General features: G+C 43.3%; 1 protein-coding gene and 1 long non-coding RNA gene across 2 annotated transcripts; one reads left to right on the forward strand and one right to left on the reverse strand.

Moving 5' to 3' along the window:
• Positions 1–13,172: 13,172 nt before the first annotated feature.
• LOC123931746 lies at positions 13,173–18,081 on the reverse strand. The gene is made up of 3 exons (XR_006816296.1): positions 17,960–18,081; positions 14,747–14,864; positions 13,173–13,223 (listed from the first exon to the last, which is right to left on the reverse strand). It is a non-coding gene; the product is annotated as an uncharacterized LOC123931746 (long non-coding RNA).
• A 4,440-nt stretch (positions 18,082–22,521) lies between these two features.
• DUXB (double homeobox B) lies at positions 22,522–27,613 on the forward strand. Its single transcript, XM_045986719.1, is given in 9 exon segments — positions 22,522–22,546; positions 23,134–23,232; positions 23,235–23,344; positions 25,423–25,528; positions 25,921–26,075; positions 27,039–27,258; positions 27,261–27,383; positions 27,386–27,572; positions 27,574–27,613. Coding segments are annotated over 9 exon segments (1,065 nt in total).
• The last annotated feature ends 23 nt before the right edge of the window (positions 27,614–27,636 follow it).

The raw sequence follows: 27,636 nt of genomic DNA on the forward strand, positions 1-27,636 counted from the left end.
CTCAGGGTCCTGAGATCGAGCCCCGCATCTGGCTCTCTGCTCAGGAGGGAACCTGCTTCCCACCCTCTCTCTGCCTTTCTGCCTACTTGTGATCTCTCTCTGTCAAATAATAAATAAAATCTTTAAAAAAAAAGAAATCAATTTATCAATAAAAGCATCCCACTCATATCAGGCTTATACCGGGGTCTGCTTTAAAAAGTCTCCCCTAAGATTTGGTGCATATACCTTTATACACATGTAGCTCCAGGCTTTTTCAGCTTTCAATATTTTACTTGTTTATTTACTTATTTATTTGGGGAAGAGAGAGAGTGAGAGAGAGCACAGGCAAGCGGGGGCAGGAGCAAAAGGAGAGGTACAAGCAGACTCTCTGCTGAGCACAGAGCCCCATGCAGGGCTTGATCTCACGACCCTGAGATCGAGACCTGAGCCCAAACCAAGAGTCGGTCGCTTAACTGAGTGAGCCACCCAGACACCCTGTTTCAGCTTTCAAAAGGTGTTTGCCTAAAGACTAGCCACAATTCTGCTGTTTAGCAGTGAGAAAAAACATACTTTCAACTTTCTCTGGAAGACGGAATTCAGAAGCTATAAATCCTGAAATGCCTCACTGAACTGATATCACCCTCACACTCAGAAGTAAGAAAAGGGATGCAATTTTCCAATCAACCAATGAACAAGGTCAAGATGCAATCTGGGCGTGAAGAAATGGCCGCGGCAAATGGTCTAGCTATAGATTTTTACAACCATTTCTTTTGAGCCAGCCGTCTTAATACTTCCCATGATATTAATTAGGAAACCTCCTCTGAATTTATTTAATATCACTCATGTACTTGATGCAATTTATAAACAGTAATTTATAAGGTTTACAATAAAGCTACCTGGAAAATTGAGGTGGGGGTGTGATGCTCCTTGCTACCCAGGAGAGGCTCAGCATCTTCCGCGAAGTAGGCATATGCGTTTATGAAGGGCTAGTGTTTGGGCAGAGATGGAGAGATGAACACCAATTCAAGTCTCCCTCTGCACCTTCTGTAATACTGCGGCAGAAAACCTAGGTCAAATATTCCCGTTCATCTTTGTTCTTGGTCCTGGTCCATTTGAGCTCCTGTAACAAAACACCACTTGTAACTAACAGATAGATATTTACTTCTCACAGTTCTGGATGCTGGAAGTCCTAGAACAGGGTGCTAGTGTGGCTGGATTCTGGGGAAACCCCTCTTCTGGGTTGCAGGCTACTGACTTCGTCACCAGTGAAGGGGTCTTGTTTCTAACACACTGACCAGAGAATCTATCACAAAGTATTGCTCTGAGATAATTCTAAACCATGTTCACTTGTAATACCTGAACTTCGGGGAACACAGTTATTATTTTTAATATTTTGCTTTGTTAATTTACAAGAAGCTTAAGTGAAATATGTATTATTTGAATTGGCTGGTAACTGTTTATCTCAGATTTAATTGATCTCTGCTCTGATTACCAACAGACAAGCACTTCCTGTTGGTGTCTGCGTTGGTCTCCCGCCTACGTTCTGCAGCCAGAGCCACAAAGCCTGGGGGTGTGTGAGGACAAGGGTATTGTAGGCTGCCCAGATGCTCCACAGGGGACAAATAAAACAGTAAGTCTCCAATTTTCACTTGTCTTTTATTAATAAATAAGACCTCTAATATTGACTTGGGAGAACAATCCTACTGTTTGTGTGTGAGGTGGGCAGTATGCCAGGCTTAAAGAAAGAGAGCAAATTCATTGCCATGTTCAAATACCTTGAAGTGATCCAGAGATAAAGAGAAAGACATTGAGACTCAAATGTCTTCCATCCCACTTAAATTAGCTCTGCTATGACTGAAAACACAGATCTAATCAGACCTGATACATAATCTGCAAAAAATTCTAAATTGTCAAAGACTATGTCATTATTATCACAAGCTTCATAGTTTTGTGCATCTTTTATAATCTGCATAATATGTCTGCATAGTGCTAATATGTATACCTTATATATATATGTAAAAATTTATTGGATGTTCACTAAAACAACATTTATTACAAAGGCTGTTCAGCATAGTAGGTTAGAGACTCTAGTCAAAAACACCATTTTAATCACATCAACCACTTAATTGAAAACTATTATTCACTTTCCACTGGCTACAAGTTCTGTTTCAAGCCCTTATGTAGCAAATCTGGCCCTTCCCGCTGTGGTCCCGGTCCCCTTCCTTATCCTTATTTCCTACCGCTCTTTTATTCCTCCTAAAGGTGTGGACCCACTCCATTGTCTCTGATCTGGTTATGATATTTTGAGTATCTATCTCCTTCTATATAATATTTCTACTGCTGGGGATGGATCGTTATTTGCTCCCTTCCCCAGTGAAAAATTTCTACGTATCTTTGCACCCCGATAGATGGTCACCTACTCTGTGAAGCATGCCTCATTGGTCACTGGGGGTCCACATCTGTGTCTCCACCCTGTGGACAGGAGCCCTCTGAGGCAGGAAACACATCTTATCCTTCTCTGCACATCAGGAATGAATGTTAATCGATGCCTTCATAAATATACCTAAATCCATTTAGAGGTGGAAAACTACCCTTAAGAATGGTAACATTCTCCTACAGGGTCCTAGTAGACGTGATAGTCAATCTATGACATGTGTGCTTGTAGGCAAAATATCTTTATAAATTTTACATGGAAGTAACAAGAGATAGAAATAAAGTAGAGCTCAACAAGACAGATGTGTGTACCCAAACTAGTAACAACTATGTGATTTCATAGATCTCTTAAAAGAACTTAAAAATCCCGGGGGTGCCTGGGCAGCTCAGTTGGTTTAGCGACTGTCTCCTGCTTAGGTCATGATCCCAGAGTCCTGGGATGGAGCCCCACATGGGCTCCATGCTCAGTGGGAAGCCTGCTTCTCCCTCTCGCATTCCTCTTGCTTGTGTTGCCTCTCTCGCTGTGACTCTCTCTGTCAACTAAATAAATAAATAATCTTCCAAAAAAACCCAACAACTTAGAAATTCTTTGCCCTGGGCCTTTTCTGAAAAGCATCTCAGTTGTACAACATCGCCACCTAGTGGTAGACTTCAAAACACAGTAAATCAATTCTGTCTTCCCAGTTACAAAGATACTCAATAATTATGACCTTAGCTTCTGGCCATGGTGGAATGATACAGGATGAATTTGCCGTTTCCCCAGGGAGAGGGAAAAAAAAAAAAAACAGATAAAATACACCACACAACTAATTGCAAGACACTGGACAACGAGCAATAAAGGACAGGAGTCCTGTGAAGAGGGAAAAAAAAAAAAAAAAACCAGATAAAATACACCACACAACTAATTGCAAGACACTGGACAACGAGCAATAAAGGACAGGAGTCCTGTGAAACAGGAAACAAACAAGGTCAGCCCTTCAGTTTTCCTCTGATTTCCTCTGATTTCTGCCTTGAAAGAGATCCTAGGCCACAGGCAAGGAGAGGAGGAGAGGCGGGGATGTTGACTCATTAATGATAATGTCTCAGTATTTGCTTATCAACCATAACTGTGTCACACTAATACAAGCTGTTAATTATAGGAGAAATTCTGTATTTATAAGAACTCTTTGTATTTTATGCTCATTTTTTTCTGTAAACCTAAAATTGCTCAGCATAGTGGGTGGGGGCAAGGTGTTTGGAGCTCTGGGGGTGTCCCTGGGCACCCAAGTAAAGTTGTTTGAAAGAAGAGCATTGGCCAGGGTTTTGTATTTGTCCCTCTCCCCCACGTCGGCTGAGGTCCGCCTGGCTGCCCAGCACTGGTTTGGTTCCAGGCATAATGCTCTCGATGTTCTCTGAAGTTAATGATACTCTGGATGTGAGGTGACTCCACAGTGGCCTCATGTCATATTCATGATGCTCTGTGTCCTGCTGGTCCTGGGGCCAATCAGTAGCGGCACGTCCAGGGCACATTAGACCCGGTTCCCCATTCACAGCTGTGTGAATATTTTTATTTATTTTTATTTATTTATTTGACAGACAGATCACAAGTAGGCAGAGAGGCAGGCAGAGAGAGAGGCGAGGGGAAGCAGGCTCCCCACTGAGCAGAGAGCCCAATGCAGGGCTCGATTCCAGGACCCTGGGATCATGACCTGAGCCGAAGGCAGAGGCTTTAACACACTGAGCCACCCAGGCACCAAAAAAAATAGATAAATAAAAAGATCTGACTTCATGCAGAGACAAAGTGGACACTGGAGGGACGCATGGGGGGCTCAGTCCATTGGGCGTCTGCCTTCAGCTCAGGTCATGACCCCAGGGTCCTGGAATCAAGCCCCACTTTGGGCTCCCTGCTCAGCAGGGAGCCTGCTTCTCCATCTCCCTCTGCTTACCGCTCCCCCATGCCCACTCTCTCTCGTGCATGTCCATGCTTGCCCTCAAATAAAGAAATAAAATCTTTTTGAAAAAAGAAAAAGGTGGACACTGGAGATTCTGTCCCTCTGGAGGAAAGACAACACATTTTTTAGTAGCTATGACTAATTAAAATGAATTTGAGGGGCGCCTGGGTGGCCCAGTGGGTTAAGCCTCTGCCTTCGGCTCAGATCATGATCTCAGGGTCCTGGGATCGAGCTCCACATCGGGCTCTCTGCACAACAGGGAGCCTACTTTTCCCTTTCTCTCTGCCTGCCTCTCTGCCTACTTGTGATCTCTCTCTCTCTCTCTGTCAAATAAATAAATAAATTTTTATTGAATTTGAAGGGTCTAAGTCAAGTTCAGTGGCACGCTTCTGGGAGACATGGTATCAGCAACAGCAAAGCTGGAGACCATGAATAAAGACCTAGAAACATCTGACCTTTTACTTGGGTATAAAGTACACATTCCAAAACTACCAAAAGAGGACAAATGTCAAGATAAAAAACAAGTTGAGCTAATCACCAACATACCAGAAAAACGTAGTATTTAATATCTACATCAGAGCACCCAAATCGAGTCTCTGCAGCTGTTAACATCTACAAAACCCACTGGGGAAAATGAAGGAAAAATTCAGGAAGCTCTCAGAGATGCTCTGGTGAAAAATTCTCATCTTCAAGGAAGCTGGGCACAGTTTTCAAAAGAAGCCAAATGAATGAACAAGAGAATGAGGACATTTGTTGCACAAAAGAAAATAATATTACAAAACTCTTTTTACAAAGTCAGATCAAGTTTCTGGGTAGACAATGGCAAAGACGAGGGCTGGGGCTCTTGCTCCAGGAGAAGACACGGATGGTGGGAGCCTAGAACTGGATCATACAAGTTCACCAGAAGGCGGGACCAAGTGCAAGGTGAACCAAAGGAAAGACAATGATCGGTGTGGCTTGAGTTTAAACACTCATTTTAAAACTCCTGAAGAGACCAGCTGCATACTAACTGAACTGAAAAACAGGAAATAATCAGTGCCTTGAAAGATCATCTGAAATGTCTCTAAACCAGAAAAGTTTCACAGCAATCAGGGAAAAAAGAAAAAAAAAAAAAAGGCACAGTTAGAGAGACACCACAGCCCTTATCCTCCTTCAAGTATATCTGCATAAAAATCGTTTTCACCAAATAGAGAGGATGTACCCTGCAGAGATGTAGGACACTCCTTCAAAATCCTGTGACAAGACCATTAATGCAAAGAACTGGACACCTACAAAATACAAGCCAAAATTCTGTTGGGAAAATTCTAAAGAATCATGTTATTATTGAATCCTATTCAAAGAGCTCATGACTATGAGTCAGGAGCACTGTTGGCTGAGAGAGAACCCCATAGCTTAAGAAAAGAAAGTGCATACCTGAAGGGGGGTGGGGAAGGAAAAAGAAAAACTGAGAAACAATGTAAGTTTCCAGAAAAATATCTTTATGTCCCTGATGTTGCAAATAGGGCATCTGGCAGAGGACAGAGACCACCAGGACATCCTCTGGATGTCCAGACCCCCAAGGAAGGAGCCCCACTAGGCTGTGGCTGGCTGAGGATCCAGAGTCCCTCCCAAGGATCGGAAGCCGAGGGGAAAGACCCCTCTGGCAGGTCAGCTACATCCTGACACAGATCTTTCTCAAGATCTCAGGATAGCCAGGGTATCCTGGTCCTCCTGGTGCAGACAGCAGCTTGGGACTTTCTTTTGACTCCACAAATCACAGGATCCAAATTCCATTGACCTAGACTCTGGTCCCCCCTCTTGCCCCTTGTCAGGCTTCAGATGTTTTAGAAAACCTTACAGGGATTGCTCATGGGGGACAGGACTCTCTGGTCTTCCCCCATTCCAGAATTTCAGAAGAAATTGCCTAGGAATCTTCTCCACCGAGGGGATTCCCTGGCCCCGCGCACTTCCTCTCCATCCTCCATCAGCCACAGGAAATGTCTCCACACTGAAGGCTGTCTACAGGGCCTGAAAAGAGAAATGAGTCACCACTGAGCTGACCCCAACTTCCATTGATCCTACAGCTACAGAACCAGACCACAGCAAGATGTTTTCTCTCCACTCAAATAATTTTCTAATACTATTTTAGTCTTATGGCTATTAAGCGATTCTGTAATGTCTACAGTGAAAACCACTTGGGATTATACTACATAGACAATGTTCTATAGTTGTGGATTACTTCGATGTGACGCTTAGTTAATTGCTTCATTTTATCCTATTTGCAAGCAGCATAATTACAGCTTTTTATTGTTTTTAGCAAGTCTTCTAAAATAATCCAGGAGGCCAGTGTTTCATTTTGCCCTTTTTTAAAAATAATTTTGATGTTGTTCTTCTGGTTTTATTGTCATTGTAGAAAGTGATTACACAACATCTCAATGGGGGACCTGATCGAATTACAACACTGAGGATTATGGATTATTTTGTGCCTGATGTGAATGGGAATCTGATTTAACCCTGAGGCCACCTGCCTCCACTCTGCTCAACCTGCCCTCCTTGGGGTTCTTGACTGGGAGGCAACCTTAACCTTTACACTGAAAGGCGGCCCTAGTTCATAGGTCAAGCCCAGTCACTCTTTTTTTTTTTTAATTTTTTTTAAATTTTATTTATTTGACAGAGATCACAAGTAGGCAGAGAAGCAGGCAGAGAGAGAGGAGGAAGCGGGCTCCCTGCCAAGCAGAGAGCTCGATGCGGAGTTCGATCCCAGGACCCTGAGATCATGACCCGAGCCGAAGGCAGAGGTTTTAACCCAGGTGACACTAGCCCATCCACTCTTTACCCAAGGCCTGCCCCAGACAAAGTTACAACGGTGACCCCACCTCCCTTCCCTGTCCTGTGTCCTGTACCACCCTGCCCCATCACAAGCCTGGATTTGGGACTGGACAGGATCTCAGAGGCTGTCAACCCTCGCCTCTCCTTCCCTGAACTGTCTCACCTTTACAACAGCACAGTCAGTGGAAACAATTTAACACCCTAAATGATACCATGAGTCCGTGATGCTCAAAGCCCACCTATGACTCCAAATCATGCTGAGAGTCAAATCCATGCTCCTGGTCTAGACATGCTTATGTCCAAGACCCTCCTACTCAGACACTGACCTCCTTCTATCTGAAAAGCATCTTAAGGTCACTTGTGCAATTTCCTCTGCCAGAAACCCCTTTCCCCAGATGGGTGGCTGCTGCCTCTTTCATTTAGATACCAACACTGGTCCTGTCTTCTGAAGGTGCCCTTTCCAGACCACCCCAGGCCAGCGGCTCTGCTCACTCATTCCTCTCTATTCCCTCACCCTATTTATGACCTCGGAACCATCATCCTTTCAGAAATCATCTATTTCCATGTTTATTCACATGTATTTCTGCATCACTCTGTGTACTACAAGGGCAAGTAGGGCAGAGAGATGATCTTATTTCTGCCAAGACCTCCCTCCTGTCAAGCACCTGACAGTCACCCAAGGATTTGGGAAACTGGGCAAGAAATGAACAAGTGAATCCAGTGGAAAGACACCCATGAAACCTCAGACCTGCCCAAACATCCGTTGTGGGCCTCCCAGGGCAGGACCCACATACATGCCTCCTTGGAGCCTTGCCTGGACCCCGCTGCTCCCATGGGCCGAATGTTCCCTGAAGAACACAGGCTTTCCCCTAGAAACAGCTCCTCCCTTGGGTGTGGCTTTCAGGCCAAAGATTCCACATTAACACTGCTCATGGAGAAGGGAGGGGAAGGTCAAGGTTGAGGGGAAAGAAGAGGAGATGTGGTAGGGTAGCCCCTGCCTCCTGTCCTGGGCACTGAGCAGGAAGGAGCTCAGGTGCTTTTGTGGTAAAAGAAAAGCCACCAGGGATGCCTGGGTGGCTCAGTTGTTTAAGCATCTGCCTCCAGCTCAGGGCATGATCTCAGAGCCCTGGGATCGAGTCCCGCATTGGGCTCCCTGCTCAGCGGGGAGCCTGCTTCTCCCTCTGCCTGCTCTGCCTGCCTCTCCCCCTGCTTGTGCGTGCTCTCTCTCTCTGACAAATAAATAAATAATAAAATCTTGGAAGGAAGGGAGGGAGGGAGGGAGGGCCACCAGACCTCCAGCCCAGGTTTTTCACTGGTTTGGAGAGTCCCTAGCAAGGAGGAACTTGCAAGCACTCAACACTCAGCTCTTTGCTAAGAGTCACAGCCAATATTGGCAGGAGGCATGGAACTCAACAAAGCCCAGACCTTGACAGGAACTCCACCCTGTTCTCCTCTTCACCCCCCTCAAAACCCACTGATGCCCCATTCCGTGCAGGAGTCCCATGTAGAGATGAGGAAACGGACGCTCAAACAAGCTCCAAATTATGAAACGTTGAGACGGGGTTGTCAGTTCGTGCTCCGAAGCCCAGGGACGAGGCTCACCTCTACACCTTCCTAGCCGGGTTGGGTTTCTTTGGGCCACGTCCTCTAAACTGGGTCCCTCGAATTCCTCAACTCTGACCTAGGTACACAGGTTAAATGAAATGAACTTGCAGAGAATTCTTAGCACATGATAAAAGAAGTTGCTATTTTTATGATCCCCTTCTAAGTTATCAGCACTCAATCTGGGACATCCACCCCGAAATTCCATTCATTTCCCATTTCTCTGAAAAGGCTCACCTCTGCTGAAGCTTTTATTGCCAAGAGGCAGTACGAGGACCTCTCGTGGAGGGAAATGGTCATTTACTCAAGAGGAGCTGCTCCAGAGGCTGCAAATATGCATGCGTTTGGGCCACACGTGCACAGGTTGGAGGCGTACGAGCACACTCTTCCCGGGGCAAAGCCAGACATCAGCGGGTGCAGGGGGAAGGGGCTCAGCCTTGAGTGCAGATCAGGGGGATAGGCCCGGGAGCTGAGCAAGGTCAGGGAAGAGGAGGCCGGCCGTTCCCCGCTTACCGTGAGTGGGTAAGAAACAATGGGAGTGTAACTAGCAAACGGGCAAATGCAGTCCTAATTAGAACCAGAGGTTCTTTCTGCAAGTGGCAAAAACATTTTGGAGGTAACCATGGGAAAACATGGGAGAGGGCCCATAAAGCAACACTGGAAATTAACTTGTGTTTCTCTGCAACACTGACAGCTGGAACCCAGAGATGCTCCCTCTGCCCAAGCACTCACTTCCAATTCGGTATCAGCAGCATTAGCGTCTGAGCCTCTTAGACTCCCCCTGGCCATTGGTGGCCAGAAAAGCTTTCATTCAGACCACTCACTGCCCTGTGGGAACTTGATAGGGTTTTATTCTTAGAGGATGCTCTAGAACGGTGGGTGTGGCTCTGGAAATTCAGAGTCTCCCTGTTGCTCTATGTGTAGGTGGTATTTTGTGGCTACTAACGAGTCCACTAACATCATCGGAAACACAGAATTTCTTTTTTTTCTTAAAATGAGACTTTTTCTTTCTTCTGCTTTCACTGCTGGTGTGTAAGTAAGAACAGAATTTTGGTTGGCTTTGTTTGACTAAGGCCCCATACCATGAACGCTAAGAGGGAATTTTACAGGAGTAGACTCTCAAGATTTGGAATGCAACATTTATTTCAGTTGTAACAAGAGCTGAGCTACTCTAGTTACAACATTAATATGTTTAACAAGATCGAGTTTTGACTTAAGAAAGGGTAAGGGTATGAAACATTTTGTATGGCCAAGCATCCCTTTCTTCACTAATCATCACGCGTACTTGTAATGATGCCACTACCTTCACCCCTTACCCTCAGTGTGCAACTGTGGCACAGAGTACCAGCTCTTAGAGGCGAGCCAGTTTCCTACACTTGGGAGTCAGTGTTTCCACCGCCACAAGCCGGATGTGCTTCTCCACCACCACACCTGCCAGAACCAGCCTTTCAAAGAATACATTTCAGTTAGGTTTGGCACAGAAGACCTGATGGGGTCATCAGGTTGTATAAGAGAAACACTGAACTCATACTTAACCCGAAGGCCAAGCGCTTCTCACTAAGCTCCCTGGGATGATCCTTTAGGCCGAATCTCAGTCTTAACTCTGAAAGGTGTCCCAGGTGGGCCCCTCCCAGATTCACTGGACAAACCCAGCACTCCAGCCAGGCCAGCTCCCAGCAGGGTTATGATGACTCTAACGGAGACATTTTTAGGACCTTGACCCCCTGCTCTATTCTGTGCCCTTCACCCCCTGTCAGCATCACAAGTCTGGCCTTGGGGTTAGAAAGGACCTCAAAGGGCAAGCTGTTAACCCTTGTCCCTCGTGGGTGGCCCCATCCCTCCTCAGCCACTGCCTGCCAGCCCAGTGACAGCTGGAACTAAGGTTCATGGAGAGTTTAGAACTCTAAACTTCGTAACGTTCTGTTAATACGTCAAGGTCAGTTTTTGTCTGTTTGTCTGTCTGTTTTGTCTCAGATCCTGCACTGTTTCCTCTGCCAGGAACACCTTTCCCCCAGACAGGTGGGTGCTGCCTTCTTCATTGAGATAACAACGCTGCCCTGGCTTCTGGAAGCGCTTTTCCTGACCGCGCAGGCTTGTGTCTATGCTCACTCATCCCCGCCCTTCCTTCTCCCTGTTCAGGGCCTCAGAGCATCCATCCTCTCTGAAGGAATTTTATTTCCTCGTGTATAGTCTGCATTTCCCTCTGAATGGTACAGGTTGTTACAACAGAGTTTATCTTATCCCCAGGGAGCCCTCCTGTCCAGCCCATGGCAGGCACTCATTAAGGACCCGAGGAATTGAGAAAGAAGTGAATGCGTGAATCCAGAGGGAAGGACCTGAGACCTCACACAGTTCCGGAAGTTCCGGGCCTCCCAGGGCAGGACACACACACCTGTGGTGCCTCCTTGAGCCTGACCTGGGACCCTGTTGTTCCCCACTGCCCACAGGTTCCCCAAGGAACCTCAGCTTTATCAGACCACTCTACCCTCTCCGCATGGGTGATAGGCCAGCCCCTTGGAGGTCGATCCCTGATAGTGAGTGGTACACTCCACAGTAATGTGGGCAGTGGGAATGGGTGCCAGTCCCAGTGTTGTGGGATAAGAGGAAGATGCTAAAGAAGGAGACGTGGTAGGGTACCGGGACTCCTAAACCACAGTTAGGCAGCAAAGAGCGTGGGTGCTGCTGTGTTGAAGGAAAAGCCGCTGGATCTCAGGGACCCAGAACATTCTACCAGCTGGACAGTCCCAAGTGAAGGAGGTGGGGAAAGTACAAGCACTTAGCAAGTCTCCCCCAGGTCTAGTAAGGAACGCTTGTGGGCACACGACTCTCGAAGCCCAGAGTGCTTGCCTGCACACCAGGTTTCTATTTATCTCATTTAACCCCGCCGTGGCTCGCCTTGAGGAAAGGAATGGCATGAGAGGTGAGGAAACTGGGTCTCAAACAAGTTCTAGAACTTAAGTTTTTTCCAAGTGTCTCTCGAAACATGATGTTTCCATGTTATTCTATTTGTAGGTGGTGTAATGACAGTATCTTCATTCCTGTTAACAAGACCCCTAAAATAATCAGAAACACAAAAGGAATGTGGTCTTTCTTTTGAAATAATTTTGATTTCTTTCTCTTTGTCTTCCTGCTTTTAAGTGAATGTGCAAATATGGAGAACTCATAGGATGATAATTTTTAGGACAGTTTTTTTATAAATGTTCATTACATAAAACATGAATATTACTTTTGTCATTACTATTTCATCCAGAAACAGGAACACTTTTTCTCTCTTCTGATGTAATTTTGACTTTCTTACCATTGTTTTCACTGCTGTTGCTAAATAATTGTATATTTGCTCAAACTGAAGCTGAATAGAACAATTAGTTTGAAGATAGTGCTTCATAAATGGAATTCGTTTGGAAGTAAATTTGGTGAGTGCCTTGTTTCTTTGTCCCAGATGGTGTAAAGACAGTATTTCGGGGATGGCAGTTTAATAAGGTCCCATAAGGAGGGCTTATCGTGCGGGATCTTATACCTGGAGAGATTAGAAACACAGAGTCTACTTCTGTGTGCCAAGAGCTGAAGCGACTCCACTTAAAAAGACGGATATGGCTAACTAAGCTGTTCTTGAAAGAGAGCAGTCTGAGAACCTTCTATAGGCCAGGCACCACATCCTTCAGTTTTCACCTTGTATTTAATTGTATGAACACCTCCAAGGAGACGTGCCTGTGGACTCGGAAACCTTTAGCCTCCGGCCTCAAAATCCAGCTCTGCACAAAGATGACCACACAGAGAGGGAGTCTGCCTTCAGAGACAAGCCACTCTTATTGCTTTCTTCATGTGGCACCCTAACGCCATGCCCCTAGCTTCCCACTGACCCCACTGACCTCACTGACCTTGACTAACAGCCCTCAGAACCAGCCTTTCAGGACACACACTTCGGTGAAGGACAATGTAGGTAAAGTGGAGTCACTGGGATGCAAGAAAGGGAATCCGAACTCGGATCTAATCCGAGGCCACAAGACACTGGGCCTCCCCAGGCGAACACCCCAGCCTAGTGTTCTACCACGGCCAGCCTCAGGCCAGATTATGATGGTGAAAACACTTCCTAGGACTCTTATTTCTCATTTCTGGCCACTTATGCAAAGTGCCCAGGGCCTCACACTTTCTCGCATGTCATTAGCATCCCAGCTTCCCCAGTTTATTTATGGAGAAATGCCCCGGCCCCCCATGGTTGTACACACATGAGAGAGCTCTGAAGGATCCCAGGATCCTTTTAATAAAATGTGAATTTTATAATTTATAATAAATTTAATAAAATTCACATTCTTGGGAATTTTACTTTTTATTTTGAACTTTTTAATTTGAATACTACAAATAAAATATGATTGACAATAGAACTTACATATCTGCCGATAGCACCCAGACAGTGAGAGGCCTCAGATTTTAAAACAGCAGGATTCAGTGATACGTTGATTTTTATGAAGTCTGGAAGTCAAGAGCAAAGTGGCATGAATATCTTAGGAAACCAGAACAACGTGAAAGCATCTAAAATAAAAGGGTAACTTTAAATGATATAATAATAACTATAATTTAAATGATATAATAATTAACAAAAACATTAAACAATTATAACTGAGTGTTCTAATAGGAAACATATCACAAATTCTAACTTTATTCATATATTTATATCACCTGGGTTCATATTATTGAGCCTGGGTTATGAACTAATGATTAATAATTATATTTTATCAATATAATGATGTAGTACTATTAAATATTGATTAATAGAAACTTAATTTGTATAAAATTATTGTTACCAATGTTAGTGATTGGTAAAATATATTTTCATAATTTTTAGGGCAATACTTCCTAAATTTAACATTAATACTTATTCATAATCACATGCACTATCACTTGGCCAATAGACACAGTGACATTCCTTATACTGATATTATTTTCTTTTTGAAAAAAGAAAGTGAACCACTGGAAGGGAATGGATGCTTTTGAGTTACGTTTTAATGTCTTTTCATTTTCAACATTAATCAGATTGTACTATGCATTCCATGCTTTTGAAATTTCCAATATTTGGGGCATCTGCGTGGCTAAGTGGTTTAAAGCCTCTGCCTTCAGCTCAGGTCATGATCTCGGGGTCCTGAAATCAAGCCCCACATTGGGCTCTGCTCAGCAGAAAGCCTGCTTCCCCCCCCGTCTGCCTCTCTGCCTGCTTGTGATCTCAGTCTCCCAAATAAATAAATAAAAAGAAAAAAAAAAGAAATTTCCAATATTGTCGGTATCTTCTTTGGAGTTAGCCACACAATTAAATGCACAAAAAAAATTTTTTTCTGGCCAAAGATATGTTATATAAGTACTCAAGTTACAGCAAATGAGATGATTTTAATCTAAAATGTGTGCCCTGTGAATACAGTACATTGACAACCATTAATAGCAATGGCCTTAAATTTCATGATAGTGTGTGACTCCTTAAATTACACGTTCATTGGAAGCAGTTTTTCAATGTGAACTGTTTTTGGAAAGTTTCCTCCACACATTCTCTTACTTGGAGGGTAAATATTTCACAACTCTTTCCATTGTACTGTCTTTCTATGAGTTAATCTCCAGTTGATTACAGAGAATGGAGATGTAGTTTTATTGAGATGTAATTTATTCACCATAAAGTGTATCCTTTTACAGTGCACAATCCAGTGGTTTTCAGCATATTGGAAGAGTTGTACAACCTTCAACATTGGCTAATTTTAGAAAATTGTTATCATCTTTAAAGAGAAATCCCCTATCAACCAGTGCTCAGTCCCATTCTCCCTCCTCCCTTAGCAGGTAGTGGAAACTCCACACCTACTTTCTGCCTCTATGTATCTGTCTACCCCAGACATTTCAGTAGGAATGGAATCAAACAAAAGGTGGCCTTCTGTGCAAGGTCGCCTGTGTTAATAGCATGTATTTCATTAATTTACATGTCTGAATAATATTGCATTGTAAAATACGCCACTTACTTGTCCATTCTTCAGTTAAAGGAGACCTCCGAGGCTAACATTCAGTGATTACCAACATCTTTCCTCGTCGTTCTTCTTAAGAGCTTGAGCATAATTTCTGGGAAACAGGTGTGCCCTCCTGGGGGAGAAAAAAATTCCTCAGATGCCACCCCCCAAACTGGGTAAGCCTTGTTTTACAAAGATGCAACGTAAACTCCTCAGGAAATTTGTCTCTAAGAGAGTCAGTTTGCTGTGCACAGGCGAGAATGACTCAGTAGTCAACTTGGCACCCAACATTCGTCTAAGAAATACATGTGCACACATACGCACACACACTCCTACTGGATCCAGGGCACGACTGCCATTTTATTCTCTGAAGTCACGAATGGCTTCAACATTTATTTAGGGTAAGAGCCAATTTTTTTTCCCTGAAGTACTTTTTCAGTGCTGTGAATATTTTACTCAAAATGCTTTCCATAGTAGAAATTTCTGTTTCGTATCAGTTCCACTATCTCTTTGGAACGTTCCTAGATGTGCTATAGGACAGACGCTGCGGTGTTCCAATGGGGTCACTGCTCAGCCTCCTCTACCCCCTCACGCTTCCAAGGCGGCATCTAGCAGTGAGGAAGCCCAGCACTTACCAGCCCCAAGCTGCCATTTCAGCATTTTCCAGGACTGAGATGGCTGATGTGAGAGAGGGAGGGGACAGCAACAGACGGAAGAGAGTTGGAGAGAGGGGAAGGTAGAGAAGGTTCAGACATCGGGAGAGAATGGAAAGAGATGGTTCTCAGGGGAATGACCCAGGACACCCTGGCTGCCTGCATTCTGGTTCTTCCCTTTGCAACAGGTCCTGGATGTCACCAGCCCAGATTTCCCTCCTTCCCCAGTTGGACTCCTCGTGGCTCCATTATTTCTGACAACACTTTTCCTTTCCATCTTTACTCCAGACCCATATTTGAGAGCAGACAGCACAGTGGCTCCAGCAGATGGGCTGCAATTCTCCAGCCCACCTCCTGCCCCTACTTTGATGAAACGCATGAGAAAGAGCAAAGCTGCCCCCAATGGCCAGGACCAGGCCTGGTACCCTCAGTTATGTCTTGGTGTTCTTCTGCAGAACAGACAAACTAGAACATTGTCTAAACCACAAAATACCAACTGTCCTCTCTCCTGACCAACACAGGTGACGGCTTCTCCTCCACAATTATAGCACCGGCCTTGCTCAAGCTTTGGTTCCTAAAGATAAGATTTATTAAAATACCAATCATAGAATCATCCCCGTATGTGGCAGCACAAAATCCAGTGAAAAATGTCTGTTTCCGTGACCTCACCCCAAAATCACCCAGCCTCAGTGGAAATCCTATAAGGACTTTCTTCAAGAGTAACAAATGCCAAACCATGGGGGATGAGGAAAATGGGCAAGGAACTCAGCAGCAGGACTGGGAACACTGATGGCAGGCCCTCAAAAGGGTCAGAACAGTCCCTTTGGCCCCTGCAGCCTGGGGCAGGGCCATCCGGAAAATGCTGGCTGGAAAGGTGCCCTCCTCCCTGCCCCTCTCCTACAGGGGCTGTGCCATGCGGGATCCTTGTCACTCTATTGGGGGAACAGGGTTGGATTCCATTCCCCCGTCACTTAAGGTCTCTTCGACTGTAGTGTCCACACAAGTGCGTCTTCCTTCTTAGCTGCAGCCCCACTCGGGGTTGACACCTTCCAGGCTACTGCTGCAGTGAAATTAGAGCCGATGGAGTAAGATGAGCATTAGGGAAGTTAAATTAAATAGTTAGGGTCCTACAACAATCTGTGGTCAAATCTGTGACTATCCATTACGTAAGAACTGTGTGCATGAAAGAAGTCGATATCTGGAGTATCAGAAAGTGTGTCATTACCTCACCTGGCGGGGCAGCTTGAGCAAAGGCACGGTTGTAGGAAAGATGCATTGTGTGAGTGGGACAGCTGGGAGCCTCTTGTAGGATAGAAAGGGCGTCTGAGTGAACAAGGGTGAGGAGACTGCAGATGGGTCAGATTCTGAGGGGCTTTGATTGACATGCAAACCACAGGGCCACTGCCTCCACTGGAAGAGGCTGTGGTTCTAGAAAAGGGCATGCACCACCACAGTCCTGGGAAAGATAGCCTTCATTTTTCACATGCTCTACCCACTGGCTACGTCCTGACATCACTCTGTCCCATCTGCCACCAGGGAGAGAGCTCCTCACCCCCCTCTGATGAGGCCTAAATCTGTGTCATCTCAGGTACTTTCTGAATCAAATTCCCCCTTCTATTGGCCCTGGGACTGTGGATTTGTCTCCACTTTTTGATAAACCGATCAGGGTAACCAGATAATGAAATCCAGGGAAGCCTTTAATTCTTTGTGTCCTTTCTTCTTAAAGAACAAGTAAACATCTCCTCCAGGATGAAGGACACATATGGATTCCCTCCTTTCTTCCACATGTACACAACATTCTGAGCATCAGGTCCAGGGAGATTCCCTCATTTTCTGCAGGTCACATGACCAGCTGAGCAAGTAACTTCCCATGATCTTCAACCAAATGGATCCCGTCCTGCTAGTGTCCGCCTAGGTTTCACACCTCAGATAGGGCAAGTCTCTCGGAACTTTCTGTTTAGAGAAAGTGGTTTCTAATTTCATGCCCTTCTAAATTTCATGGAAATTTACTGCAGTTAAAAGAGAAGGGGCTATAAAAATTATAAAAACTGGTTTCTTGAAATACTCAGATAATTGTTTAAAGCCTTAACTCTGATCTCAGAGCTTAAGATACAAAAACCAAATTTGTACGTCCACCTTAGTCTCAATTATGTCATGGCAATAAATGACCTCCAAACACTAGTGACTTTCCTCAACAAAAGTCTATTTCTCATCCTTCTGGGATTCTGCTTAATGGGATCATCATTATGTAGGACAGAGAAGGGTCATGGCAGTGAGAAAAGAGCAATGGCCCCCAAAAATGGAGGATTCTGCTCAAAGATGGTACAGACTGCTTCCTTAACCCCACTCGTATCTCATTGGCTGAAAGAAATCACAGAGCAAAGCCTGAAATCAACAATTTGTGAAGTCCAGGTCCCCTGAAAGACAAGGCCTAACGGGGCCAGTGACATGAGGCTGGGCATGAAGTAAGTGGACCCTATTAAATACACCATGGTTCATCTGTTTGGTCAAAGTTATTAGCTTCCATCTCTAAAGTACACCATAATAATCTTTAATAATAATTAAATAATCTTACCCTTCTCCGCCAGACACAGTATGAAACTTCCATTCAAAAGCAACGAGAAGACCCCACTATAGTTCCTTCATCAAGATCTCAAAGAGCAAAATCCAAGGCTATGAGGCAGCTGAAATAGGGACTGGACCATGTAGTGAGCATCCTCTCATCTGTGGAGAAGAGGGGGGAGATGGCATCCGTTGGAACAGAGCAGTAGCAAGATTCAGCTGGGGAGCTTTTTAGGTGTAGACCTTTAAGGGAGCATGGATCCCCCTTTTTAGATCAATTTCTGCTTCCTGGCTGAAGTGCCCAGACCAGATCCTTGGTTGTCCCTTATCTTGCTTGGCCTCATTAGTAGGGACCCTAGAGACTGCAGTAGAAAGGGAAAAAAAAAAAAAAGGAAAAAGGGAAACAGAAGTACAAACCTATTACCCTGATTCCATTTCTTTCCAGATGCAGTTAGCTCACCCCCTAACTCATTACGCCTAATTTCTCTTTCATCTTAACTAAGATATCTGAGCTTATCAGTTGTCTGTGGCAAAAGCACACTTCATTTTTCCCCCTGTGGCAGTTTACAGGAATGCTTGAATAATAGAGAAATGACTTACTCGTCGAAGTTTCAATGCAATCCTTGCCATAGACCAAAGGTTTTAAATCACAACCCAGCTTTGATTTTTGCATTTCTTAACTATGTATAAAATTTTTCTTAAGAAGTAGGTGTCTAACTTTTTATGTCTTCATTTAAATGAGTATAAAATCTACCTGTACCTCTTACCCTGAAGTTCATGAATTCTCCTACCCTTCTTCCTGTTGAACAACACATTCCTTTCTTTTTATTTTTTTCAATAGTAATAGATTATGCCTTTATTAACACATTCCTTTCTGAGCTCATTTCTTTCTAAATGGTCCCAGGCAACAGTGGCCAAGAGCATGTAAATAAGGACAGAAAATGGGGTGCCTGGGAATCACCACTGGGTGGTTCAGATGACTAAGCATCTGCCTTTGGCTCAGGTCATGATCCCAGAATCCTGGGATCAAGCCCCACCTCAGGCTCCCTGCTCGGCGGGGAGTTTGTTTCTCCTTCTCCCACTCCCCCTGCTTGCATTCCTCCCTCTCTTGCTGTCTCTCTCTCTGTGTCAAATAAATAGACTCTTTTTTTAAATAAATAAATAATGACAGAAAATTATGTTATCCATAATTCCAGGCAAAGTGGGTTTCACCCATTTTCTGCCTTCCAGGTTTTTGCAGCTAACATAGATTTACCCAAAAAATTTATAGTGGTGTAACATGAGCAGGCATTTTTCTAGGATTCAACAAAGTTTTCCACCAACCATGGTTTGTCTCCGTGACAAATCCACAGACAAACTTTTTCCCTGTTAAATGTCATCATTTCCAAATAAGGCAGAGTTCAGTCATCCAACTAGAGAAACAGAATCAGTATATATAATGATTAATTACAAGGAATTAGCCTATGGGACTTTATAGACTCACTAGGCAATTCCAAAATTCCTTGTATGGGCTGAACTCTTGGGCACGAGCGAACATCAATTAACAGGAAGAATGTCTTCCCAGGGAAGTCTCCACTCTGTCCTCTTGGCCTTTCAGTTGATTGACTTAGGCGCAGCCAGATTATATAGGACAAATCTCCCTTAAAGTGAAATGATTGTGGACTTTACTCACTTCTACAAAATACCTTCACAGAAGCACCTAGGTGAGATAATAAGTTCTATAGATTAGCCATACTGACACATAAAACTAACCATTTCTGTCTACACATTGTTGAGCTGTATAAGCCATACACCTCTCCTGAAACCACATATGACTTCCAAATTTAAAAAAGTGGTATTTCTGCCTAATATAGTACAACTATCCTGCCTACAATAGAAACACACTAAGAAGCCTTTCCCAAGAAGAAGACACAACATCCTTGAGTGATGTGCATCATTCTCTTTTGATACACCTTAAATACAGTGATTTAAAGTGAACTATTGGGGTGCTTGGGTGGCTCAGTCGTAAAGCACCTGACTCTTGATTTCTGCTCAGGTCATGACCTCAGGATCCTGGGCTCAAGCCCCTTGTGGGGCTCTGTGCTCAGCGTGTTGACGAATCTGCTTGGCATTCTCCTTCTCCCTCCGCCCCTCCACCTGCTTGTGCTCTCTATTTCTCTCTAAATTAAAAAAAAAAAAATTAAAAATCTTTAAAGTGAACTATTATTGGGATGCCTACTGGCTCAGCCAGTGGAGCATGTGACTCTTGATCTCAGGGTCATGATTTCAGACCCCCAAGTTGAGCGTGGAGCCTACTTGAAATAATAATAAAGTTAGCTATTATTAATGGATTATTGGGGATAACTGTGGGAAGAAAACATTTTACTATATATACAGATTCATAGCAAAATTCTCATAACTAGTATATCCTCAATTCTGCAAATGGTCACAAGGTAGTAGCTGGTATTATTAACAATTTAATATTAACAGTATTTCCTTTGACCTCAGCAACCACTTCACACGGCTTTGATTCTGGCTAGGTGACCCAAATACTTATTTATGTTTATATGTATTTAAATTATATGTAATATATACAAATATTTATCTATAAGTCTGTTCTTATAGAACTACCTCTAGTGCTAACACCTGTATCACTTAGTCTCAAAGAGAGAAACAGGATCAGTAGCAATCTGAACTCATAGGAATCTAGTGAAATTATACATACACATGTGTGCTCATGTATATATACATATACATATATAGACATTTGTTATTATGGGCTTATACAATTGTAGCACATGGATAGACAAGAATGATATTTCTGGAGCAGACCCTGCGGAAGGCTGAAACTCTCATGGTGAATGAAGCTACTCGCCCCATCAGGAATGCCCAGCTTTGCTCTTAAGACTCTTCCATGATTCTGGGTGCCTGCGTGGCTCAGTGGGTTAAGCCTCTGCCTTCGGCTCAGGTCATGATCTCAGGGTCCTGGGGCGCCTGGGTGGCTCAGTGGATTAAGCCGCTGCCTTCGGCTCAGGTCATGGTCTCAGGGTCCTGGGATCGAGCCCCGCATCAGGCTCTCTGCTCTGCAGGGAGCCTGCTTCCTCCTCTCTCTCTGCCTGCCTCTCTGCCTACTTGTGACCTCTCTCTCTGTCAAATAAATAAATAAAATCTTAAAAAAAAAAATAAATAAAATGATCTCAGGGTCCTGGGATCGGGTCCCCCATCAGGCTCTCTGCTTGGTGGGGAGCCTGTTTCCTCCTCCTCTCTCTCTCTGCCTGCCTGCCTCTCTGCCTACATGTGAGCTCTGTCAAATAAATAAATAAAATCTTAAAAAAAAAAGATTTTTCCACGATTCTATCAGCCCCACCCAGATTATCAAGGATAATCTCCTTTACTTAAACCCAACTGATTGTATAATTCAATCAACAAAATACATTGATACCTAGATTCTTATTTTTTTTTAGTAACTATGGAGTATAGACTAGTGAAGATGGCATGTACACCTTACTGTCAATGATGGAAAGAAATGTGTTTCGGGGTGCCTGGGCAGCTCAGTCAGTTAAGCATCTGCCTACCACTCAGGTCATGATCTCAGGGCCCTGGGATGGAGCCTAGCGTGTGGTTCCTTGCTCAGCGGGGAGCCTGAGTCTCCCTCTGCCTCCCACTCCCCCTCCACTCATGCCCTCTCAAATAAATAAATAATACCTTTTTAAAAAAGTGTTTCACTAATGAATCATTGAACACTATATCAAAAACTAATGATATGGGGCGCCTGGGTGGCTCAGTGAGTTAAAGCCTCTGCCTTCGGCTCAGGTCATGATCCCAGAGTCCTGGGATCCAGCCCCGCATCGGGCTCTCTGCTCTGCGAGGAGTCTGCTTCCTCCTCTCTCTCTGCCTGCCTCTCTGCCTAGTTGTGATTTCTGTCAAATAAATATTTAAAAAAAAAAAACTAATGATGTACTATACAGTGGCTAACTGAACATAATTAAAAAGAAGTGTTTCAGTAAGAACTCAGGAAAAATATAAAGTGGCATATGTATATCCATACAATATCATATTATCATCAAGCCAAAATAATCAAAGAGAGTACTAAAACATTGTGGAGGGGCGCCTAGGTGGCTCAGTGGGTTAAGCCACTGCCTTCAGCTCACGTCATGATCCCGGGGTCCTGGGATGGAGCCCTGCATCTGGCCCTCTGCTCAGCAGGGAGTTTGCTTCCCTTCCTCTCCCTCTGCCTGCCTCTCTGCCTACTTCTGATCTCTGTCAAATAAATAAATAAAATCTTTTTTAAAAAATAAAATAAAAAATAAAACATTGTGGAAAACAAAACACTTAGAAATGTGTGTATCTGTGTGTGAACTAGAGAGTCATATTTGGAAAGACGTTAGGAGAGATGTAAAATTGCCTGGTTGAATCTGTACTTCTTAACCTGATTACTTCAAGTTTCTTCCTAAAAGCATTAAACATTTAATGAAGGGATTAAATAGAAGGGCGTTTAAGAAATGGGTGGGTCACCCTGGGTGTTGATAAGGCGTGTCTTGGAGTCCTGCTCAGTTGCCCATTCACCTCTGTGAGATCCAGGCAGCTCTTCCCGGGATGGATTTGAACAACACTAAAAGCGGTAAGTTTTCATCTGCAATTTGCTCTTGGATAATGCCACATGCTTTATTTTTGAGAGTTTATAAAAGTTAAAAACACAATCATAATTAGAGAAGCATATTGTTGGAGCAGGAGCTGTTTGCCTTGGTAAGTTGTGTTGGGGGACTGGTAAGTGCTTTCAAGTTGGAGACTGGAATTTCAAATTTAAAATAAGAGCCATAAGTCCCACAAGTGGGTTGTCAAAAGTTCTGAAGTCGACACTGTAAATGGAGAAAATATACATGGAAAACCTAATGTTTTATATTAAAATGTATTTTACTACAAAGCACCAGCTACTGTGTAATGTATCTCAATTTCTTAAGGTTTTACTTGTTTATTTCCATTAAGATTCCCAGCTCCTATTGCTTCCTATTTTCTCTGAGTAATTTTTCATTTTCAGTAACTCATATCACAGATTGTCATTTTTTTCTATTATACGTACATCCATAACATATATGTCTCCAATTCAGCATGACTTTAGCTGTACCCCTAAAGTAAAAATAGAGAATCATTGTTGAACTTATAGGCTTTCAACCTGGAAAAAAAATGTGAAGACTTAGATTTACACAGTTTTTTTAATCCATGAACATATCCTCCATACTCCTCTTCCCATTTTCTCTTCATCGGGCATACTACAAAAAGAAACTTGGCAAGGCAGGATTGTTTACAACCGAGTCAAAAGGATATCCTCCAAGAATGGTTTAAACAAAACCCTTACCCTGACAGAGCTACCAGGAAACAATGGGCCAAGGAAATTGGTATTTCGGATTCCAAAATTCAGGTAAGCATAGGTTTCTATTTCACTATCTGTCAGAAGGGCTGGGCTCGGGACGTTCAGGCCATTCTTATGTCCAGTATGTTGCTCAGGGGCTTTTTGTTGTATATTAAAAACAAGAACTGTGTTTATATCTTTTACCAATTGTGAAAATTTTGGCTGGGCATGTTCACTGATGGCAGGAGAATACACAGACTGGTTCAGGCTCTCCTAATAGGAGGTAAGTTTTTAAGATTTATGTATTTAGGAAATTATAACACTATGTTAATGATAAGATATCATTAAGTATTGAAATGTGCCGGGGCACCTTCCTGGCTCAGTTGGTAGAGGAAGCAATGCTTAATCACAGAGCTGTGAGTTCAAGTCTAACACTGGGTATAGAGATTACTTAAAAATAAAAAAAAATTTTTAATTGATAAATACTGCAGAATGAGAATTAATATGTAGTTATAAGGAAACATGTGTTCCCAATTTTCAGGCTAGTTTTTTTTTTAAATAACTGAAGTGTGATTCACACACAGAAATATACGAAATAGAATCCCATATTGTATTTTTCGAATAGAGCTGATATGAAAATGAAACTAAGTTGGATTTCTTCAGTTAGCAAGGCAATAATTGTAGACAATACAATTATACCCGGTGAGACAGCATTTAAAACAATGAAGATCAGCAAAAATGTGCTCTTACAATAAAATAATCAGTTCAGATTTTTGTGTCTATATAGAGAGAGAGCCTCCGATTAGCCATTGGCTGTAACGTCCCTTGTCTGAAGGATGCTGGGGAGAAATATTTTACTTTTCATGCATTTGAAAAGAGAGTAAAAGGTGTAAAGAGAGAGTTTACTCAAATCCCAGTCATAAAAGTGGATCCCATGGGACTATCTGGTGATGTGCTTAAGACTTACCTGGAAACATTTTAATTTAGAGCACAATGCCTGGATAAAGGAGTGGTTTGTTAAATATTGGTGGTCATTAACACCCTAAGTCTTATCACAAATTATCAAAATAAAACAAGTAATTAGAAAGTACATTGCAAACCCTACTCCAGAAACGAGAAAACAAGGAGTTCTATAGGTTTTATCTGTGGCAAGTTTCACAGTAAGGTGTACAAGATCCCAGGAGTCTCCTTATCTATTGCTGATTATACCTAAGAGGGAATATTGAAGAGTGTTAATACAGTGCAACTTTGCTAATTTACTCTCCATTTAAAGATATTCTTGGGGCACTTGGGTGGTTCAGTTGGTTAAGTGTACAACTCTTGATTTGAGCTCAGGTCATGATCTCAGGGTTGTGAGACTGAGCCCTGGGTAGGCCTCCACACTCAGCAGGGAGATTGCTTCTCACCCTCTTCCAGTACCCCTCCCCCTGGCTCACACACTCTCTTAAATAAATAAATAAATCTTAAAAAAAGATTCTCTCTTTCCCTTTGCCTCTCCCCACCCTGCTTACACCTACTTTTTTTTTTTTAAGTTTTTTTCATTATTTATTTGACAGAGATCACAAGTAGGCAGAGAGGTGGGGCGGGGGGGGGGGCAGGGAGAGGGCAGGCTCCCTGCTGAGCGGAAATCCCCATGTGAGGCTCAATCCCAGTACCCCGGGATCATGACCTGAGATGAGGGCAGAGGCTTTAACCCACTGAGCCACCCAGGTGCCCCATGCTCACACATACGTTTTTAAAAAAAAAAAAAAAAAAAGGAAACTCTTTTCCACAATCAACTCTATACGTATTACACATTACAAAATGGTGTTTCTTATAAAGAAATGGTAAGCCAAGAAAAGACATTCACAGATTGAAGAACTGTTATGAGAGAGGTAAGAAAGGGAGAAAAAGAAATATTGATCTCCTTCAATAGAACTGACAGTGTCTCTTAAGTCAGGGAATTTTTCTTGAGATACCATGATGTGATAAAAGAAATGCTGTCCTGAATTGTAAGCTAATAGTAATGTAACTCCTAGGATAATACATCACTTTTTTCTTATGGATATTATCACAGTGGTAGTTTATCAAATCAATTTTAATTATATTGATATTTGGACCGACACAGATTGAATTACATGACTTTCATATCTTCTTCTCCCACTTAGATCTGGTTTAAAAACCACAGATCGAAACAGAGACAATTGGAATTGGGATGCTCCTTAGGCAAAGACAAAACCCAAGGACAACACCATCATCAGCCTTGGACTCAAGGTAAAAAAAAAAACAACAAACAAACAAAACCACTCGCTCAAATGCATTTCTTCAGCGGGTCCCAGTGAAAATGGAAACAACTCGGCATCTCGTGCCCATGTTCTCAAAAAAAAAAAAAAAAAAAGTCATTATCTTGAGAGACACTTACAGCTTGTTCTGGGCACCCTAGTGTCAGAAAGATAAGCACAGCCCCAGAGCTGCTATGACAGGCAGGTTCTCAGCAGGCAAGTTTCTGGGCCTTTTGGTACTTCAGTTCCAAGCATCCTCTTCTGTCACCAATGGGGATTCAAGGAGAGTAAGTGTACTCAGCATGATCTTCCCAGGCTCAAGTTTCCAGTTAAAACCTGAAAACCGTTCTAAAAGATATCTTCTCCTCCCATGTTCTCCTTTAGAATACTTACCAAAAGCAGCCAGACAAGACTGGACATCTGTCCCAAGATCTCAATCACACATCCTACTTCAAGCCTTTGAGAGGAACCAATTGCTTGATTTTACAACCAGGAAAAAACTGGCTAAAAAAACAGGCATCCAGGAACCAAGAATTCAAGTAAGTTCTGTCTGTGACATGAAATATGTGATATCCACCCCCTGCCCCGTGGGTTGCTGAAAAACTGGCCTATCTTAGATTATCACAATCATCAAGGCTACGTTAAGGTATGGGATGGTAAACATCTAGCACTACAAGTCCCACTCCTGCAAAATGAAGAACTCCCATCAGCGGTATTCCCGTTTAGAATCACCAGCCGCAAATACATGAGGAAATGTGAAAGTATTTATTTTGAGAACACCCTGTGTCAGGTTTTCTACAGTTGGAACTGTCATTCTGGTCTGGATAATTCCTTTATTGTAAGGCTGTCCTGTGCCTAGTAGGTATTTTCAGCAATCCTGGCCTCTACCAACTAGACACGCTGCCCACCTCCTCTCCCCCAATTTGTGACACCCCCAGAACTCTACTTAGTCACATGTCCTCCAGTTGGAAGAAGAAAATCACTCCCATTGGGTACCTTCTAAAGTTAGGGAGACAGTGGTTTAGTATGTGTTAAAAGCTCATGACAAAGTAGCATTCATCGGTTTATCAGCACAGAAACAATCCTTGATCAGACTTATACCAGTGTATATGACATAGGGACTTTTATGCACACATTGGCAAAGAGAAAAATGTCAACCTGGTCAAGAAAATTTGTTTTTGATCCACTGTTGAAATTAAAGGGAGGAAGGGATCTAGATGATATGCCTTTTCAGCCAGTTTCAATTCCTCTATCATTGATTGCTGAGTGTTATGACCTCAATTTATGTTTGTATATGTATACACACACATTTGTACATATACATACACACACACACACACACATACATACTGAACATATGAATCAGAGTAATGAATTTCACACATATGGAATACTTATATTTCTGATATTGGGGCCTATATTAATAGCCCCTTTGCAATTTACACAGGATGAGAAACAGAGCCACAATCACTTCTTTTATCTTCTCTCTTTTCTTCCTGTAGGTGTGGTTTCAGAACCAAAGATCCCTATACCCAGGGCAGAGCAGAAGTAAGTCCATGAATTCCTTGGCAGATGGCCCAAATGAAAGACCAGATCTGACAGCTCAACAGTACCAAATTCATTTGTCCACTCCCCTGGGGAGGTCTCATCAATTTGCTTTTTCTAATTCTTTCAGCAGGAACCAAACATTTCTACCTGTTTTGATTTTATCAATCCTGTCCCTTGTGTGAGTCAAGGACCAAGTGTCATGATGGTGCAGCCTACACAGGCTATGCAGGGAGAGAATTCTCTATCTACTCTGACCCTTAGGAACTACCTGCCAATACCCTCAACTTCAGCAGGGGACCTCTCACTCGGGCCCTTTTCTGGCTCCCAAACCACGAAGAATGCCAGAATCACATAGAACAGACTGGCACAGGAGTATTGCAGCTGAAAGACTATTCTGAGCCTCGGCCTGAGCATCAACACCACCAGTCGCAGGATCTGCCACAGGTGGACATAACTTACGCTCTGCAAAGGTGGGATGAGGTGTGCCAGGCTGACAGCAAAATGGGATCCTCAAGAAGGTACACCCTGAGATACACACGGCTGCAGCACAGT

This window comes from Meles meles, chromosome 19, assembly GCF_922984935.1.
Source record: "Meles meles chromosome 19, mMelMel3.1 paternal haplotype, whole genome shotgun sequence".
NCBI classification, from domain to species: domain Eukaryota; kingdom Metazoa; phylum Chordata; class Mammalia; order Carnivora; family Mustelidae; genus Meles; species Meles meles.